The following is a 21,209-nucleotide window of genomic DNA, read 5'->3' as shown; positions in this document are numbered from 1 at the left end:
AATTGCTGCCTGAGTCGTGTCAGCCTGTCAACACCAATGGCGGCTGCGTAAAACGAGGTCAGAAACTCACACGAGCGAGGCAGAAATTACACTCGCCGCCAAGAAAAAAGCCACCACAACAGAGGAAGAGAGCAGTCGGTCATTAGGAGCCATTGTCATGTCCACGCTGAGACATTTCAGTCTTTAAGTGGACAAGAAATCAAAGTGTAAAGAGCATGAATGTCTGGAGGAAATGCCAGGATGATCCATCCAGCAACCTGCCGTCCAGGCCCTCGCTGCTCCCCTGTTTCTAAGCATTTCAGCACTTCTCCACGGCAGTCGGGAGGTCAGATGTGGTTTATTTAAAACCAAGACCAACCTTCACAGAACCAGCCCACATCACAGAGCAGCACTCTGCTGCTTTAGTTGGGGCTCGGCGCTGCCGGGCACACTGAGCAACACAGGTGGGTTATGGGAAGTGGAAGCAGATGCTGGTCAGGTTCAACAGCCCTGGGGGTTGTTGGACACGGAGAGGTTGGGACGATCAGGAGAGACGGGACACAGGACGTGGACAGCACGTCCTGACAGGTGGCAGATTGGAGGGTTGAGTGGGCTTCTGGGAAGCACAAAGAGTCTTCAGTTCTGAAGAGCTCCCTGATTTAAACTCCCAGAGGCCGAGCCGGTCCAGGTGCTGACGGTCACTCCGACTCCATTCAGCGCACGTGCTGTTGCAAGAGCGAGGACCTTCGCCTGGCGGTGGCTTCAAGATGCTCAGAACTGCTGTCCACAGGAGCGCCGGTGCCGCGTTCATGTCACGTCAGATAACAGATTCAGTTTGACCTGAGATGTTTATAAAGATAATGGGGCTGTTGGCATGACCTTTGACCTCTGAACCTATGGGATGAACAAGGCTTGACCTTCGACCTTCAATACCTCATCAGTCCATAGAATCTAATCATATAAACGGCACAAAGCGCTCCGAGATGCCAAAACTGGTTAGTTAAGCATTACGAACCCGTAATTTAAGGCACAAGTTCTTGGTTAGTGCTGTCATGCCAGGATGATGCCGCACTTCATGTCAGATAAACATCTGAATAAAACTGTGATTCTCACCGTTGTTAATTAGATGAGTTGGCTCATTAAGCTTCTGTTAGTGCGTCTTTCTGGGTTAGCAAACGCTAATGTATGTAACTTAGTTACTCAATGATTGAGACCAAATGTGCGATTGAGGAGAAGCAGCTGTCAAAGAGGATTTCCTCCCTGTGGGGGGTCAGCGATTACCATTTTGAGGGGGGCCAGGATCAGGATGACGTAGCGGACCTCGCAGCAGTTCTCCCCCCAGTTCTGCGGCCTCTCCAGGCGGGAGATGCACACGTGGCGCCTCTGGAGATGCTTGACGTTGCAGCTGGGGCAGAGAAGGATAAAGAGGTCATCCAAAGGTCAGCGGGTCACCAACATTCCCATAGTTTAACCTCCGAGTCGCTGCTGCTCAGGTACAAGCTGTCCGAACATGGACAATACTGCAGGTTTACTAGATTACGTTGAGAATTATGCTGCGCTCCTAAAAAGATGCTATACTCCAAATGTCAAAGAGAGGAAAAAGGGTGCATGCGTTCACACTTACAGGATGCAGAGCCACGACTGCTGGTACTGGATGCCAGTGGCGGTCGCCGTCACACCCTGAATCGTCTCTGACAGAAGGTGGACTAGGGTGGGAAAGGTCAGAGGTCAAATAGGAACTAACTGAGATCCACATAAATCTAGACTCAACCTCTCTCTCTCTCACACACACACACACACACGCACTCAAACTTTCCCAATATTCACTGTAGTTGTAAATAATGTCTTTGGAAATTGAAATGAGATTAAAACGTACGTTATCTGACCTTCTCGTGTCATGTTTAAAATATTAAACGGTGGAATGTGCTGTTGCAGAGCTCTGGACACGATATCAGCGTCACGAGTGTTTAACAAGCTCGCCTCACGCTGCAATGTCGCTGTGCCCCGTGAGCAAACGCGCTATTAACGAGGTTCGTCCATCCCCAGGAAACGTTCACGCTCAGATTTTAGAAAGTGACACTTCATTACGCAGCACTGAGGAAACAGCAGCTGGGGGCGCCGCTGAGACCTGTCTGTTTGCCTCCTAATAAGACGCAGGATCTCCCTTCTGAGTTCTCACGCTGGGAGCGATGAATAATGATGTTTCCAGGGATTTTCTCCAGCAGACTCAACATCCTGAAAGCCTTCAGAAGATGCGGCGTGTTTTGGCACGCCGCCACTCGGTTGACTCACGAGTGCTGAGCAAAATTAAGGGGGGGGGGGGGGGTGTATTTGTGTAATAAACGGTGAGGAGAATCATTATCATATCACACCAATTTGCCCTCCGCTTGACGTCTCTCCTATTCTTCCTTTAAGTCTGTCTTTCCCTTTCTCCTTTCCTCTCTCTGCTGTGCTGGCTCATCAATAAGGTATCCTCCATTCATGCCAGAAAATGATGGGCGTCACCATGACAACAGTATCACAGTGCTCAAGGAGCGAGAGAGTCAGGAACGAGGGAACGGCGATGCAGACAAAAAAGAAAGAAAAAGAAAGGGTGAGGGAAAGATGAAAAGGGGCCTGCAGAGAGGAGAGAATGTTGGGGGGGGGGGAGCAGAAGACGAGGAAGGCAGAACAGGGGATACAAAACAGTCTGTGACAGAGGAGGAGGAGGAATGGAACAATCAAAACATCCAAATTTCTTATTGATATCAGTGGAGAACTAAAAATAAGCCTGAATGTGAAGAGATTTGACTAAACGAGCTTCTAATCAACCGCGGGGTGATAATCTCACCCGCTGTCACCGGGCAGCAGCTCGTTTGATTTGCTCATACTGTCATCAAAATGTCTCTTTGGGCATCTTTTGCCATGTTTAATAAGCTCCGATGTCAAAAGGGAATGCTATTGTTTAATGTCTGGGGTGTGGAAGGTGGTGCCACCTAGTGGAGGGAGTGTAGGTTGCAGCATCTGTGTACAGACAGAAGCAGCGTCCATAAACCTCACAAATGTGTTGCACAAAAGCAGGTTTATGGCTGCACATTATACATATGAAAAAAGTGAGGGAGGAAAAAGTCCAACACATTTTTAATGAGTTCTGTATCTTTCATCAGCTGCCTACGTTCAGCGAGACAGAGAGAGAGATGGAGTGGAAAGCTAATGAAGATGAGCAGCTTTGATATTTGTCAGTTATGTGAAGATTTCTGCCTGGTTTCATCAGCTTTTTGCTATGCAAACACCACAGTTTCCACTCACAATGGGGGGAGACGTGTCACACGTCTCACACTCGCCGCACATCGAATTTGACAAACTTCAATGGGAAGAAACGACAGAACACGCGGAAGGTGAGACTGCCTGACTGGTCTGGCCCCTTTGATCTTCCCCACATCCAAATTCCTCAGCTGCATTTTCCCCGGTTGGAAGGGAGGAAAAACATAATGCATAATCCTGTAAGTGGCAGGAGGATAACGCAGTCTGCCCCAAAGACGGCAGGAAACAAATCAACAGATACGCTGAACCGCTCCAGAATACAAGCAGAGATGTTAATATCTCTTCTGGCGTCCCAGCCCCAATTCAGCGGTGGAAAATCGACAGAAACGTGTGCAGCTCCGCGGAAAAGAACCCGCAGACGGCTCGTGGGCTCGCTGGGAAAGGACAAGAGCTCTTTTGTGAAGGAAGCCCCTTACATTATGCTCAGGGGTGACCTCAATAAAACCTACTGATCTTATGCTGCCTTATAGATTAACTGCAGTCACAACCCCTCACACAACCCCTCACACACACTATCATACACGCACGCGTGCACGAGATTGATTTCCTTCAATATGATGATGGTGGAGGGCACTTTGAGGGAGGTGATTAGAAGACACGAGGACTCCGTACAGCAGTGGCAGATGAAACACTTACTGTATATTGGGAGCCAAAAGCAGCCAATCACGGCGAGGGAGACGGGCACTATGATATCACAGGGTGATGAGAGCGCCATGAGAGGGCCATGAGAGCGCCATGAGGACTGGGTCAATGACGGAGCCTCGTTAATCCCAGGAGATCATCCAACAGCGGAGCTGCCGTTACAATTACACCAATGAAATTACTCCAAAATCTCCTTTGTCGATTAATCAAATCGATAATCGCAGCGAGCGGGTCTGATTGAGTCCCTCACAGGACTTTGGAGTCTTGGCATTATTGGCCAGCGTTGGTCAGAATGGCCGTTGGAGAGGCATCGAGGTCCGCGGCGCGGAGCCACGGCTGGCTTTTGTAATCATTTGATGACTCGGAGGATCGACCCAGTCCCGGGCATGGAACACAAACAGCATACTGATGGTGATTGGTACAGCATCACGCCTGTGATTGCAGCCTCGCGGCGGCTGATGCTGACATTTTCATCCAATTAGCACAGCTTACCGTCATCAAAGAAAACGAAACTTTGAGATTTGTCTGCGCGGAGAAGGGGAGGAAGAGGAGAGAGAATAATTTCAGTCACCATTTCTGATCAGCAGGTCCTCACTCCTCCAGCCACACACACACACACACACACACACACTGGTTAACAGGCATGAGTATCGACACTGAACAGAGACTTCATTTCCTGCTCTCCTTTACCTCATGCATATTAAATAACGTTTCCCAGAGAAAATTCCTCAATGTCCGATCTTCGCTGGGCTCACGGAGCCTTATCTCAATTCCTGCCTACAGTTTATTAGCAAAAATTGGATTCTATCACTGATAGCAGCTCTGTATTTAGTGAGGCGCCGACGCAGAGATGGAGACGACAATAAAGAAAACGTAGCCGTCTTTCTTTCACGTGTAAAAGAGCTGAAATTGCTCCAGTTTAATATTCTGATCATTTATGCAGAGGGTTACGGCAGATCTGCACCGCGGAAAGTCCCGCCGACGGCCTGGAAATGATGTGTTAATATAATGACAGGCATGACCACCTGAGAAATATCCATCACCATTCTGCTCTGGAGAAATTAATCCAAATTAAACTGAAGAAAAATGTTTTTTATTGATTCAATTATGAGCTGTTTCCAACGCCACAAAATGTCAGAGAACTGTTAAAATGGCATCCTGAGTCTGTGCATTTGGTTAAAAACGGTCCTTTTATCAGGCTAATTAAAGTGGATCTCCCGCTGCAAAGCCGCACAAATATGCCACAACTTTACAGTTTAATTCAATCGGAGGCAAAGTGGAGCGCCGATGAGCTCGATCAGAGGTGACAGCGACTCGGGGATAAATTACAGTGGGGTGGTGGCAGCCAGGGCGCAGCGGCGTGGATGGCAGAGAGCGCCGCAGCTGCTGCGGAATAACAGACGAGGGGACGATTAAACACCATCGCTCCAAATATTGACAATTAGACATTCTGTGGAGGCTGCTCATCTCTACTGTAAACTGTCATCATCTCCAGCAGCCCTCAATCATCCGCAGCCTCAGAAAGTCTGGCAGGTCTTGATGTGACGTCCTTATTAAGGCTTTAGCAGCAGCCCGGGAGAGCGGGGAGCAGCAGGAGCTGGACTTTAAAACAACGAACGTGTGCAGGACTAATTATCTCTGTGGGCTTTTCATCTTTTCCATTTCTGTAATTCCCTCCCTTTTCTGGGTGGTTATAATCTGCTCCTGTTCTCTTTATCTCGCAGCTGTACAGAATTACGGCGGGAATGAGCCGGGACGCGCGGCCGCCGTATCGCGCTGCTCTGGCAGAGCCAGTGCAGATATGCCAGAAATTAATACCTGGAGAGATGTGTTGTGCTGATAACACGCTGGCGCGTTATATGAACGGGTTCCCCAGAGAAAAGCCTTTGTTCCTCCCCTGAAGATATGTCTTTATCCGCAGGAGGGTCAGGAGAGGTTGCAGAGCAAATATTTCTGATTTCAATTTACAAATGTGGCTCCAGCGCCCCCCCCCCCCCAGGGGCTGAAATACGAAATAAGTCGAGCTTCGCACGTCGTTCTGCTCATCCTGTAAATGTTTCCAAAAGTTGCACGAAGGCCGCCACCGTAAAACCTTGGTCGTCTTTAGTTGTTGCGTAATTGTGGGATTGTTACATCATCCACGGGGCAATTCATTAGCAACGTTCATCTCCTCTGTTCTGCCGCTGCTGCTCACGTATTTCCCCAGAGTCAGAGTTCTACTGTTCTGCTTGAATTAAAGAAATAAATAAATCGCCGTCTCCAGATAAAATCACGCCGTTATGTTGTTTCTGTGCAGCTAATTGGTGATTACGTCTGATTAGGATGCACAGAACTCAACTGGACGGCTCGCTGCTCCGTACGCAACAAAGATCAAAGGAAACAGAATCATTTCTAATGTGACCCAATAAAAACCTGCACGGGATTGTGTTAAAAACCAGGCCGCCATTCTGGGTCCTGGTGCTGGTGGGGCTTCTCTCTGGAGCGGAGGCAGTCGGCACGGCTCGCACTCTCGCCGAGCCGTTTGAAAAGCTAAGTGAGTGATCGATGACAGAAGTCAATTATCACCTCGCCGATGTGTCAGAGGCGACGGAGCAGGGCGAGCATCCCGCACCGCCCACCTCTGACTAACCATCAACACGTGTGGACGCCAGCGCCGCCAGACGCACCTCACCCTCCCCCCGCTTCCTCGTGCGCAGAAAAGAACATTTGAAAAAGAATCAACTTTTGCGACAGCGGATGCTGCAACAACGCTGTTACGCAAGGAGGCAGATTTCGACTGCTCTAATAGGCTGACGAGATCCATCTGAACCAAGAGGCTTTGCAGCTCCGCCAAAATGAGCTGCGCCTGAATATCTGAGCTAATGTGACAGCGAGCTGGAAGCCAGCATAAAGGTATCCAACCTGCGGGGAGTTGCAAATTTAAAGGCAACAGTTTCTGTTAAAACCAGAAATAACTAGGACAGAGTGTAAAGGGAACACACAGCTACCTACTCTGAGGACGCAGGCAGCACAGGTTATTTATTTACCGTGGACGGGGTCAGTCAAATCATCTTTAAATGTATGCGATGTGATAAGAACTTGGCAGCTCTTCTGAGAAACCTTTGATGTCTGCCAACGGGCTCCTGCAGATTGAGCTTTAGAAAGGCTGCGGGGCAGATGCACGGCCTCCATTCAAACATCACAAACTCTCCTTTGGGTCTTAAAAGCTTCCTCAACCATTCTCAAACCTATCTGACAATTCAGCTGCTGAGCCTCAGGTGAGGAAGCGCAGATGTTTTTTAGGGCAGTTTTGTTGTACGTCAGAAGGTTCACCAAGTTCTCTGCGTGTGTTTCTCTATTTAAACATCTTTCCTGCTTGTGTGGCCGCGGGAACCCCCGTCAGAGCTTACCGTTGACCTCCTGCGCTCCTGCGTCGGTGAAAAGCATGCTCATCACCTCCTCAAAGTTGCACCCGGGCTCGGACGCGTGGCTGTCCTGACCGACGCTGTGCAGCATTCTCTTGAGGACGTCGTCCAGGGAGGCGGCCGTCTCATCCAGCAGGATGGTGGCCCGCTCCAGGAAGCCATCCAGGTCACGGTGAGCCCGGATTTCCTCCTCAAAGTTCATCAGCTTCACATACTGTTCAAAAGACAAAGGATGCGATCAGCACAGCAGTTTCTGCAGAAAACAGAAAGACACCTGGTAAATAACACTTAGCGCACAAGCTAATGTGACATCCGCGCAGTAAAATAGTGCACGTGACGCCGTAGCTGCAGAACTGCTGCTCGAAACAGAAGTTTGTTGCTGTGACATCATGTTTAATCAATGGCAGATGTGCACAAGCCTGCAGGCTGAAACAAGGCAGCTATTGTAAGCTCCAGTGGATTTTCCAAATCTTTAAGTAAACCAGCCTCAGATCGGGCGACGTGTCTTCCTGAAGAGTTGTGTCTGAGAACGACCAACACAGCTCGATTAAGAGCTCCGAACACCAGCGGCTCTCAATATTATTGATCATGTGACGGACAGGATATGAAAGGATTCCCTGCTGTTCTCTTGAAAAGAACGGAACGAGCAGAAGTCTTTGGAGCTATTTAGGTGCAGCCTAAAAATAAAGGTGGTTTAATTTATTTGTTCTTCCAATCAGGTGAGCTCAACGGAATAAAAGGTTAAGAGCTGAATTATTCTTTGTGCGCACCACAGCTAAATGGATTCTACTCATAGGCCCCCACAAATTACTGGGAAATGTGACCATGCGAAGAAGCTTCAGAGAAAAGAGGTTAGCATTCCGCTAGCATTTACTGCTATTAGAAACGCAGCAGTAAGAGAAACACGACAGGATGAAGGGATGAGCTGAGGGGATTTAATAAGGTGGAACTGTGCTCCACGATGCTGGAACCCCCCAGTTAAACCTACTGGTCCCCCCACGACAGCGCGTGGGTGACGGCGGCAAACGTGACGGGATCTGAACTCTGTACGTGAAGTTGTTTCCTTTGACAGCGACTGAAGAAAAGTCTGAGCTGATCTCTGACCAGCAGCTCTGATTACTGTGATTTGCTCTCTTGTCTCTGGGAAAGCCTCAAAATGCAGACGATCTAACAGCCGCCAAATCCTGACGCAGGCGAGGGCAGATTTTTCTCAAATGCTGCCCCTGATGGCATCTCTCCACCACAAGAACCCAGAAATCTGCTCTTTGTCTTGAGGTTTCGGGAACAACGTTCTGGCCGGGGTGTTTTCGACTGTGTCTCGCCTGTTTTGTCCGTCTACGGCTGCCCTCCACGACAGCGAGGTGCCCTCTCAATCACCCGCTGTTGTGTGTTTCCTGTGCAAATCATCATCCAAGCCTTTTTTCCCGTAATGCCGAGTGTTCATTTATACAGAAATACATCAGACACGTCGTTTGGTCCTCGGGCGAGCCATTAAATCCACAGAAGCATCGAGCGGGGAGCCGTGTTTTTCCAGGCACTCCCAGCGCTGTTTGCTGAGTATAAAAGCTGCAGATGCTAACCTGGCAGAGCCAAATTCAGACAGGATCATTATCAATAAAGAATCAGGCAACATAAAAAGGGGTGGCCGTCCCTTTAAGAGGTGCTGAGTGCATCTTTTAATAGGAACGTAATGTGACTGCAGGGGAATTAGTTAATGAGACAGTTGTGACGCTTAAAGTTGTCAGAAGTAAAGAGATAATGGATAAAAGTTCCAGCAGAAACGGGCTGAATCCACTTGGCTCCCAGCTTCTACTCGAACCGTCGAGGAAAATGAACAATGGGACGAGCGAAACAATTAAGTTGTGTTGTGAGCGGTGGAGGAGTGATGGAAGAGGAACTGAAGTGGTGGGATGTGCAACCGGAACATTAGCTAAGCCTTCTTACCTTCCGCGATGTGTTCAGTAACACACAACCTGAGTCGTCAGCATCTGAGGGAAGACAAAAGACAGAATTAGCCCCTCAATTGCCCCAGGGTGGAGCAACACCCGCCCCATTAAGGGTGGGAGCCGGGAACCCCGTTCAGCCGTCCGTCTGCTCTTCTGTGCGACCTTGGAGATGTTTAGACTTTCATTTGAGAACGTGAAGACGAAAGGTTGCGTAATTTAGAGCCGGGATTTAACAAAGACGTGAGTGACAGAATTAGTGCTCCAGTCGTGGATGTTTAAGCTTCTGTCGCCACATCGACGGCACAGTCGCCCTTTAAAGAGCTGAAACTCCCAGTATTACACGCTGTCGGAGCCCCTTCCAGGGTGACATAATAATTAGCAGGTCGCGACGTATTTGCATTTTAAAGCATTACACAAACAGTACATCAGCACTTGTGAGGATCAGGCGTAACGAGCTCCCAGCCCACCAAAGAGCCCCAGAGCCTTTTTTGTAAAAGTGATGAAAATGTCAAGAGGCCAGTTCCTAAATGCTCTCATTGAGGAGGGATTGGAAGTTCTACGCTGATAAGGCTTTAAAGCGCACGTCTGTGGAGCCCAGGATAAAGTACAAAGGGCTGAATTTTCCCAGCGTGGTGGGGGGAGGAAACGGAGGAAAAACCTTTTTATGCTCAGAGACAATGAGCGGACGAGGATATCAGCCGCTTCAGTCCCTGAACCAGCGGGCTGTAGGTTCCCCGCTGGCTCCGATAAACCAGAGCGCCGATGCATTATGTAACATAGTTATTACCATTTACTGTTGGGGGGGGGGGGGGGGGGGTGATGGTGATTAGGTTACCGTGGGCTTTCCTCTGCTGCCACATCTGATGCTCCACAGAGCTGAGCTTTAGGGAAAACGTGCAGGTATCTTAATCTCAAAGAGTCGGTTCTCCATGTTTGAGTGTGACTCTTCAGAAAGGAGCGGGGGTGGGGGGAGGGGGTGGGTGGTGGGGGGGGTCTTACATCACCATATTAAACACTTCGCTGTGATAAAACCCCTGCTGGGAGGGAGGGAGCAGAGAGGTCCGGGCCCGTGGTGAGTTCTGTGACTATGACGGGGGGCACGTGCAGCGGATTTGCTTTGCCAAAGCCTCGGAATCAAAAGGCACACGGCTGGGCTCATGCCGCCCCCAGGTAGGGGGGCGCCGGGGCTCTAATTGCTGCCGGGCTTCAGATATCCATATATTCATGTAAGATTATCATTTTGCTGATCATCACCCCCCCCCCCCCCCCCCCCCCCCCAACTCTCTCTGTATGTCTGGATATGCTGCGTGGCTTTAACTAATCTGCCATGAATTCCAGGGTGTGGGGATTAGGGGGGGGGGGGTGTTCAACTGTGACCGGGCTCCTTATTTGATCATTTAGCACGACAACTGTTGATTATATTGTGTCGGCCTGGAGTGTGATATGATCCCAGGGTGGAGTGTTGTATTAGGAGAGCAAGCGAGGGGTGACTGAAAATGGTCCAATTATTCTGGGAGGTCGGCAGCGTCCGGAACCTCTCATTGCAAATATTTGTTCTGAGAGCGAGCCGACGTTCATTTAGCATTGAAAGGTAAACAAAAGAGCACGCAGCCCCCGTCCAATTCATCGTGTCTCCGAAACAACAGGTTCCGTTTTGCAGAACCCCTAAATTTCCACAGGATGCACTCCTGCTGCAGGGCGTCACCATGGCAACCACAGCAAATCCACGGAGCAAATCGTGACGCCTGCCGAATCTCCCGAACGGGGAGTTCCTGGACGAGCCGAGGAGAGAATTCACATTTCAGCGAAACACGGAAAACACAAGCGAACGTGCACAAACCCAGACGATCACAGCCTCCTAACGACGACGCTGCAGCCAGCGAGGACACCCTCCAGCCCCCCCCCCACCACCTCCACCCCCCCCCCCCCCCCCCCCCCCCGGTCCCTGACACCCGCCTCACGAGACCAATAAAGCTAGAACCTCGCTTGTGAAAAGGAGACAGGAAAAAGGTTTAAATGAGCGTCTGTGTGCCCGTCTCACTGCCGTCGGCCTCTTATCAAACACACACATATCTGCCCACTGCGACACCCCCCCTCCTCCCCACACACCACCCCACCCACACCCCCCCCACTCAGTGCTGACAGTGCTGCATTTCCTGCAATGTCCTGCAGCGTCAACTCAGCTGAGGAGATGCTATCTGCAGACGCTGCTAGCAGGAAAAGCGAGCTAGGACTCCGTTTTTAACAAAAGAAGCACACTCTGCTAGTCTGTAGACCAGGTGAGTGACCTGCATGCGTAATTAGGCTGGGGGGGGGGTAATCAGGGCAGCCGGACGCCTCCAGCAACACAATCCCAAACTTTGGACTGGACCGACGGTACGTTGCTTGTTTCCCTATTATCTTCTTCTCCAGCTGTCCATATATTGCATTTCAGAATATGGAATATTGTGACCTTGGTCCAAGTTTCCAATATGAGAGGCGGCTGCCCTTCCCTCTGACTCCCTCGTTCCAATATTCAGCCAAATTGATTGAAGGGAAATGGAACTGAGCCCAGCCCTGGCGGAAATATAATCATGAAATCTGTTCTATTATGGAGACCACTTGACAGCTTTATGACAGAGTTCCTGGGAGGAAGGGTTAAGATCGCGGCCAAAACATAAAATTATGACCCAACGGTGGTGAAAAAGTTATGCTAAAGTTTAGCCCGGAGGATGGGACCGTCCAAGCCAATGACGTGCCCCAGGATTTGTCCAGTTGCCACAGAAACTGGCCATTGGGATCCATCGTTAGCGTCATCAGTCAATTAGCCAGCTTTTTGTCCCACATGTCTTAACAGCCCAGACGTGGTTAAACACAGGATGGTAAATTAGACAGATGCTAGACAGTGGACACTTCCCGTCTGAGGGTCCAAGCTAATCGGAAAGCTATTTATTTTTTACAATCGGCTGCTTATGTAGCCGGACAGGATGTGATTAAAAGTCATGTTCAGAGGCTACCGTCGATTTGATGCAGGCGTACTCCAAAGAGGCTCGCTGATGTGGAATAATAAAGAAATGGAATAATTACAAGCATAAACATGCAGGCAACATCCTCAACCATGAAACGCAGCTACCAACCGAAATCAAGTCAGGACACATTAATCAATATTCAGCTAACTGGCAAATGTTGTGTGTTGTGATCACATGGAACCCAGAAATGGTGCATCTGTAATGCGATTTTTTATGGCTTTAGTGAGTTTTGTAGTTCTCTCTGAGTTTTATCTATGATGACTAAAAATGGTGGTTAGCGTGCTGGGCTAGCTGCCAATTAAGGAAGGCTAATTGAATGCGCGGCTGTGATTTCAGCTAGTAACTTCGATATACGAGAGGAACGGGCAAATAACGCAGGCCGTTTCCCAGAACGCCACTTTGCATCACTTAGAATGTGTTTTTTTTATGGACTCGTCTGGTAGCTTCTTACACTGGCTGACAAACGGCGTGACGTCGTCAGATTCCCCCCGCGTTTTCGCTCTGATTATTCTACGTTCTGGTACATCGTGAACAGGCTTCACAGGGTAAACGGATTTAGTTCCCTTCATCCCAACCACGGGACATCTGCGCCTCTTTTCCCGGAGCACATGTTGACGCACTCATTAAAACGGCGGTCGGTGACACCATTAACGTGAAATATGTGAACACGGAGACGCTGGTGAACATCAGACAGGTCTGAAGATTCCAGAATTCACCAGTTGGTTTTCTCCTAACTTCTTGTCAAATGCCTGAAGTGTTACTATGTCTGGAAAATCAGCCCTGGCCCCACGGTCACCTGTCACATCACTGCCTTTCGCCTGTGCCCGAGCGGCACCTGTGACTGTTACCGGTGGCAACAGTCACCTGTTGACTCGCGGGTTTTTTTTTGCGGCGACGGGGTCAAAATCATCTGCACCTGCAGCCGTCTGTCGAGTCAACGCCTTGCCAGCAGAAACCCGCACGATCACGCAGCCCGCAGTTCGGCGGGAAAGAAGTTCGGAGACGTTCCGCCATTTTTAAACTTCTCTTTTGTCCTCGGACGGCGGCTCCGACAGACGACACAGCGTATCGATCGAACACGGCTGAACTAGACGGAGGCATTCTTCACTTTCCCCCCCATTTTTCGTATGTTAGCAAAACTAATGTGTCCCAAAGTCCAATTTAAAGCTTCCCGGTCCTGGACGTACAGAGCCCAGAAGGCGGGAAGATGCCTCATTAGAGCTGACGCAGTCTGACCGCGTCATCACGGCCTGATGACTTATTACCGGTCTGTTGCCCGAGGCAACGCGGCGGCTGTCAGATTGATCACATGAACGAACCCCCCACCCCGCACCCTTCCTTCGGTACCGACCTGGGCACAGGGCTCATTCTGGTTGTCGTAAAGGTGGATGTCGTCTCCACAGGTGATGGGCGAGTCCTGTCCCTCCTCTCGGCCGTCGCTGCCCTCTTCTTGCTCACACCTCCCGCTGCTTGGGGACACAACAGCACAGGGTCCACCTTCCGGACCTGGCCAGGCGGGGCAGCACCCGCACCTATGGCGTCTGCCGCCACCGTTCCCCAACATGTTGTAAGAAGAACGGGAACTCTTCCTTTTTCAGCCTTTGAACGCATACAAATGTCTCCATTTTTGCTCAGCTCTTGTCCTCCTGAAGTCTCCTACTAGTGATAGTGATTCATCTTTCATTTGTGTTTGTTTTCAGTGCCGTTTTCTGGATGTTCGAAGCAATCTTTACCATTAAAAAAACCAAAACTCTTAATTCATGTTGCTCCCCCAGCCACCTCTGTGGTACGAGGACAACATCTATAAATGGTGAGTGTATGGCTTATCGATGGATCACATATTGATCCTTATTTTTATGGACCCTCAAGGCATCTGCAGAGGAACAAATGCGCGCTCCGCATTAAAAATGGGCTGCAGTGGTGCTTCTGAAACTGGGCTGGAAGCTCTCCCATCCCAACAGGGAGTCTGCTCGCCAGGGGCTCATAAAAACACAGCATTTTTTAACCGTCTTTGATGAGCAGCCGGTGCTCAAAATGGTCAAACCTGTGATTTGTGAGGCTTGTGCAGTTCTATTTCATGGATCTGAAGCATCAATCACTCGTTTAATGAGTATATTGATACTAAAATCTCTCTCACAAGTCCACGTTAGCCACTGTTAAGCATCCAAGCTAATCTTGGAAAACGATTCACTCCAGGGAAGATGTTTAGGTGGGACAACCATAAACAACAATGTGATGTGATAGTTAATCATTCAGACTATCAGACATTCATAGTATCAGCTTACATCCTCTTATATTAGCAGTGATAGACGCAGGAGAAAAGTTGTTCCTATCGTAGACAACTCGTCATTCTTGCTAACAGCAACAGTTCCTTTCCTGGAAAAGTCGTCATGGAGGCTTTTAATAAAACCGTCTGAAAAATGGGGAAATTGTTTGCGTTTCTAAGGGTTTTGTGAATAAGCCTGCTGGGCGTTGTGCTGCCTGGCTGGTCTATGCAAATGCATCTACAGGACATGAAACCAGTGATCTCAGCTCACAAATGTTTTTGTGTAAACGCAGCGAGATCTTAACAATGCACAGTCTCAAGGGTGCTCCAGATTAGTGTCACTGATTCAATAAATGTGAAATATGGCCTCTCCTTCTGGTCCTGAGCCACGGAGGGCACCAACAATGCCCAGAAATGTCTTTTTGCAGAGTGTTATCATGCCGGGGGAGAGTTTACCACACAAACCTTTAGATATAAAATGTCACGGCTTCATCTCCTTCATCCCCTGGTAATTAATGTGTAATTTTGAACTGAACCTTTCATATGAATAATTCAGCCTGATTAACAGCAAGAAGTCGCCGCATCCTTCAAGGTCACTTCATCTTTGAGTGTGACAGCTGAAACCAGCCGATTTGAACTACTTTGTCACAGATTTGACGGCAGGTCAGATGTTAATCTGGAGCCAGATGCAGTGAACTCATAAAAGTGTGTGTAAAAAGATGACATTTAATCAATCTGTAACGAGCCGAAGCCGAGCATCCTTTTAAAACGAAGCCCCCCAGACGCCTCCTGCTGCGCTGTGAAGGTGGAACCAGGCTTTCCTGTCCTCCCTCCCTAATCTCTAATTTACCTGAGGAGATTATGTCTGAATCTGAAAGTGTAACAGCAAACACAGAAGAAGAACCCGTCTCTGCGTGACAGGAAGTGCCCAGAACACCAGCCTGGCGTCTGCTCCTGTGGACTCATCGCATCCTGAGCAGCCGGCGACGGCGTGACCTGAACCAAACCTCGTGCTCCTAATCTGCTGACTGTCTCCTGCTGGGGAGGGAGCCTGGTTTCCGATCTCGGCGTCGTTCTCGGGTGGGTATCGCGCCTCAGCATTTGACATTATTTGAACCTCGCCGTGTCGCCGCCGCACCGCATCCCTCCGTGCCTCAGCCTCGCCGGCTGTGCTCTGACTTTCAAATCACCTTGGGGAGGGAGCGGCGGCTGCTGCAGCGACAGATTCGACTCGTGCGCTCCGACACCAGGCGCCATCAATTTGAGGATTACTTTAAATATTTAGAACTGTCTTGTTTCTGGATTCATGGAAATCGAATTCCTCAGTCAGAACTGTTGCTGACGGCCTTGTGAAAACCGTCAGCGACGCCGCCGGAGTGACGGCCCGACACCGTGGCAGTCGGCGCCGGTGTGGGGCGGGAAAGACGGCGCCGATCAGTCGATGCAAAACATGCGGCAGGAGGGAGGCACGTTGGATGTGGGTCACTGGATGACGGATGGTCGCTCCTTCAAAACGGCGCGCTGTCTCCTGCTCTGGTTCAAACGCTGCGAGCTTTATTCAGCCGTGCCAAACATTGACAGTTGGAGGATTCATCTTTGAACGAAAACTTCCGACTTGCCACCTTGGGTGAGGAGAAGATCCCGTCAGCTGTGTGGTGGCAGCAAGTTTAACCCTCCTGAGCCTCACAAGCCGAATATTTCCCCGGTCGTGGGTAGAAACACGGAGACAAATGAGGAGAAGGATCCAACGAAAATACAATCAGTTTTGTTTAAAGGACTCCCGGCGATGAGTGTGGGTATCAAAGATGCTGGAAAACCTTCACCGGCTCCCGGAACATCGACCTTCGATAATGAGAACTGTTGTCTCCTTCTCGCCTGCCAACAACAGTGTAACTGCATTTCTATCAGGTTAAAGGTGTCCAACAAACATGGGGGTGCAGCAGGGGGCTTTCTGGGAATCTGCGGAGTGCATCGGTGTGTTGCAGGAGGGAAATATTGTCTGGGGAAGCCGGGAGAGCCAATGGAAGCCCGCGATATGTCCCGCCGGCTTGGTGCTGCAACATACTAATTGGGTGCTTCTCCTTGGCTTTACGGTAATGAAACTGCCGTTATCATAGCAGGCAGAGAAAGTTCATTATTTATTGCAGTGCAGTGTGAGGCTGAGAGCCTTTCCTCCGTCCTCCCTGCTCCACACACAGACACAATGATGCATTACAGGCAGCCGGGGAATAACGAAGTGAAGGAGCACCCTTTGTTATCGGCTCAAAAACTACTGAAAATGTATTGTCTGCTGCATTCAAGTGTCCTGGAGGGGGTAGGACTTACCCATTTCTTGAAAGAAGTATCCATTTCTTGGACATCCCCGACGGAGGTGCCTCTGCAAGGAGCAGACAAAAAAGGGAAAGCCATAAATGAGTGAGGTGAACCTGGACAGTAACAGCCTCTGCAGCGGCTAATTTTTTATGATTATGCGGATGTTCCTGAGGACGAACCTCAACAAGAGCACCGTGTGGATTGTGACACATGCTGGAAAACCTAAAAATCAGCTTATAAACTATTCAGGAGTGCAAATGGCGAAGCTAACGATACTGCAGATGCTTGTCGTTATGCTAAACATGATGGCTCATGTCCTCTCCTCCTCAACATCAGGATCCTGCAACACTAAATGCACCATCATCTCTGTAATATTTAGAGAGGGCAGCAGAGGCGTGACTTAATGAGCACAGTAAAATTATACGAAAGGCTGAGGCTACCGCTGTTTTACCAGAAAACAACAGCAAAAACAGAATAAATGGAGGGGAACTTTAATTCTTTGAAAAAAAAGGGAAAACAAACGCTAGTTTTTTCAAGCCTGTTGAGGTCAGATGCGGTAATTAAATATATTTCTTGACTCTTTGAACATCAAAGAACAAATCTTTAGGCAAAAAAAAGAGTCCATTACAGAAAGACCATCTGGACCCCAGTCAAGCTCTGCTGCTTTGGCTGCGTTTGGACAACATACGGTCTGTTTCAGTGTGCGTTTCCCATGATGCACTGGGGCAGACCGTTTGGATCGGCGCGGCAGGCAGGCACGGACTTGCTGCTGCCCAGGTTAAACCCACTGCCCAAGTGTTCACGCGGATCATTCAGACGCACACTTGGGAAAATGGGGCGGAGCCAGTAGAAATCTAGGAACGTTCTTGGCTGCTCTTTCTTAACTCAAACCATTATTTAAGTGGAACTTAGACGTAGATTAAGTAAACGTCCAGTTACGCTTGCAGAAAATTAACCAGAAGGTCAAAAACCAAAAAATCCCATGTACCTCTGTGAAATGAGGACAGAAATGTGGAAAAGGCAGCGCCCAAACAAACAGGTCTGACTCGATGTCGTCACCTTTTCCCTAATCAGAAAACCAAGGCCGAAGCTGTTGGAGGCAGACGGAGCAAGGAGAAGAATTCCCTTCGCTAACAGAAAAATGCACCGCGCTCGTTGCTAACGTGTTCATTAGGTTGCAGAAATGTTAGCAGACGACGATTACGTGTTTACAGGCTCTTTTCATCAGAAAGGTCAGGACTTTATCCAGAGATAAGACGGAGCGAGTTCGGCTGTCAGGCACAGCATCGCTCCGCTATGCTCGGGCGCCGCTTTTTTAAACGGCTGCACAATCTCATTTTGGAATAAACTTAATCTGGCAAAGAGCCCCCACTGCAAACACACACTTCAGAGGGTTTGTCACGCGGCCCCGTGACTGCGTGCAACGTGTGGCCAGACGGCGCGGCGTGGGGGGAGAGGGGGAGATTCTGAAGAGTTATCGAGACGCCGGGCCAAAGCCAGAGGGCTTCCCGTGAGCGGTGAGCCGGCACGTTTACATATTCATCCTATAAACCGAGGCTCGCCAGCGCGTCTCCGGGGTGTTTCCCTGACAGGACTGTTAAAGATCACCACGTCAGTCAGGGGAGGGGGTGAGAGAAACGCCATCTTCTGAGAGGCCTGAGACAAACACATTCAGACGCTCCCTAACTTTAACCACCACAGATGTTTGGGCACCTCTGGGGCTGAAGGCAGCAACAATTACCTGCCTTAATCTGCACAGGTGATGCTGCTGCTGCCTGGGTTGCTAACGGTTAAACAAAATAAACACAAATCTATGAATTAATATAATATTTTTTAATTACATTGAAATGAAGCTGATCTTATTTTCAAGTGTTTGATTTGCCCTGATTTCTTGGATGTTTGGGCAGTTTAACGCCTTTAACAGGTAAAAACTTCACCTGGAAACTGTCTGATCATTACAGGGAACTAAATTAATTTATCCACAAGGCAAAATGTCGATTTTTGCATCTAAACTGCCTGATAAAAACCTTCAAACCAGATCTGTGTGAAAATCTGTGATATCTGCAATGTTGCATTTAGCCATTTAATTTTAAATAAATTTCGTTTAAAAGGGGATGAAAAAATGATGTGAAGGATGAATTTTCCAGCATCTGAGCAGGGCTGGTGGAGGAACAACACGAGCCACTGGCTTCCTGCCCTCCCTTCCACGTTATTAAAACAGAGTTATTAAAAATTCATCCAACATTTTTGTGTATTCCTTTTAATCAAGGTGGGAACACACTGTGACCTCCTCCACACAGCCAATAAATCCATTTAATTGGCCCGATGCTTCAAAGATGGAGTTTGTCTGAAGACTTTTACAGTTCTGGACCTTCTTGGAAGCGCAACTCGACCAAGCGACGCAGAAACCGACGTGAAACGGTGAACAAACACTGAGAAACACGATTGTTCGCTGCTTTTTGGATCAAACAAGTCGCAGTTTGCTCCCGAAGCATCAAAAACCCACAGATTCCGCTCGCTTCTGTTGTGTGGACAAAGCTGCAAATGTCCGTTTCACCAAAGATGGGAAACGCAGCTTTAATGTGGGAAGTTGAGCCCGAAAAATGTGACCTTCAAATGTATCACGAGCATTTGAGAAGCCTCCAGAAACTCATTGGATCTGATTTCCTGTCAGATGACAAACGGAATAATCAGTGAAGGGACTCGGTGATGATCGGAGAACCGTCCCGTTTCACGTGAACCGCGCCAACACCAACTCCAAACGCCCTTGCGTCACAAAATAGGCCACGAAATTGTCTGGCTAGTGAATAATTAAGACGATCGGGAAGTTAACACAGAGGAGTCGGAGGGAGGGAGGGAGGGAGGGAGGGAGGAGGAATCTGCCCCCTCCTGCACCATTAGGTGTCACACCTGTCTCACACCTCTGATGGTAATCTGGTCTGTTATTATCACAGCTGAGGCTAGCTGCTTAAATACCCCCCCCCCCCCCCCCCCCCCAGTTAGCAGCAGTAGTGCAAGCGCTACAGTCAACAGGCCCATTTCAAATAAGGTTATGTTTCGTTGTCATGGAGACAGAAATGATTGAGCCACCGTGAACAAAACTATTTCAGCATCCTGGAGGGAATCTTCTGCTGAGCTCCTCATTTATTTATGTTTTCGGGAGGACGGCGCGCTCCTCTGAGCCGCGGCGTTGCCAGAACGCTGTGATCAGGGGCGGCGTCGGCTACGGTCCACGTGCGCATCGTCCGTCTTCTGGCGTTGGCAGATCCGCGGAACGTTCCACCCCTCCACAAATGAAGAGCTTTGCTCTAAATGTGCACACTGGAAGAGCAGAGACGAGCAAGTCGGCTCCGACTTTGGGGTTTTGGCGCGCGTGCTGGTGCCGCGGCGTGATGGTGGGAGCTGATTAAGGACCTTTACGTGCTTCACGCTCCGCTGGCCTTTCAGACGCGGCCTCATTAACAGTCATGAAGTCTCCTCTGCTGTCAGGGCAGAAGATCCATCCGGATCTGAAACACGGACACACCGGGTCCAGACCGAGATGGCGCACGTGTTTGCCGAGGCGTCCGTACGTTCGCCTCCTGTCAACTGCTGCTGGGCGGACAGACGTCCTGACGTCCTGACGTCCTGACGGCGGCGGCGTTGGAGGAGCAGATGCATCAAGAGCAGCAGAAACTTGGATACTTGGGTGTATTTTTCTGTTTTGATGATAAATTGGTTCCACCGGAGGTGCAGAGATGAAAAACACGTGATTCCTTTTCAAAATGGAGAGCAGACAAACGTCGTGCAGGTAATTAGGAGATGATTCAGAACGCCGGGCAGAATTTCCCATTATTGCCGTTACAGCTCCAAACCGACGCTTCTCCAGCAGATGCGCTTTGATGTTCAACCTTTGCGTTGCGTTTGTGCGGCACAGCTCGTAAAGAAGGCTCATTTCTCTGGAAATGCAGCCACGTTTGAGGGGACGCCGCCATCATGCGCAGCACGCCGCTGTAGCGCGTCCCTGTCGCGAATGCTAAAGAGGCCGTTGCTTTAAGCTAAACGTGAGCGTGACAACCTCACACGCTCACGGGATAAATTTGTATGACAGGAAATGATTGAGCCCATTTTTAATCAAGCTTGAGTTGATTATCGCGGGGTTTAAAGCCGACCTTTGTGACCTTTGCAGCCTTTCTGTAAAAAGAGGAGCAGCGCGCGCTAAGCCACAGAAACACTGTCGCACCAACGTCTCGGGGCTGGTCTGGCGTGCGTCGTGCTTTCATCGCTGCCCAGCAGTCAGCTGAGTTTACACGACGACAAACTCCTCCTCCTGCAAACAACGAGAGCTTTGTCAGGAACGACGGCTGCT

General features: G+C 49.5%; 1 protein-coding gene across 3 annotated transcripts in view; it reads right to left on the bottom strand.

The window, feature by feature from the left end:
- Window positions 1–21,209, bottom strand: part of slc4a11 (solute carrier family 4 member 11) — a 47,358-nt gene that overhangs the window by 17,302 nt on the left and 8,847 nt on the right. Inside the window, exons 2-7 of one of the 3 annotated variants that reach the window (XM_029828186.1) lie at window positions 16,874–16,925; window positions 13,630–13,753; window positions 9,273–9,316; window positions 7,314–7,542; window positions 1,604–1,685; window positions 1,261–1,384 (exon numbers count right to left, since the gene is read on the bottom strand). In XM_029828186.1, coding sequence (XP_029684046.1) covers window positions 1,261–1,384; window positions 1,604–1,685; window positions 7,314–7,542; window positions 9,273–9,316; window positions 13,630–13,753; window positions 16,874–16,897 — 627 coding nt within the window. In that variant the 5' untranslated portion in view covers window positions 16,898–16,925. Of the gene's footprint in view, window positions 1–1,260; window positions 1,385–1,603; window positions 1,686–4,416; window positions 4,450–7,313; window positions 7,543–9,272; window positions 9,317–13,629; window positions 13,754–16,873; window positions 16,926–21,209 lie in introns of those variants that run through there. The other 2 variants (XM_029828172.1, XM_029828177.1) reach the window with 2 other exon arrangements.

This window comes from Takifugu rubripes, chromosome 2 (genome assembly GCF_901000725.2).
Source record: "Takifugu rubripes chromosome 2, fTakRub1.2, whole genome shotgun sequence".
NCBI classification, from domain to species: domain Eukaryota; kingdom Metazoa; phylum Chordata; class Actinopteri; order Tetraodontiformes; family Tetraodontidae; genus Takifugu; species Takifugu rubripes.
The sequence above is the reverse complement of the archived record's forward strand: the minus strand, read 5'-3'. Positions and strand labels throughout refer to the sequence as shown.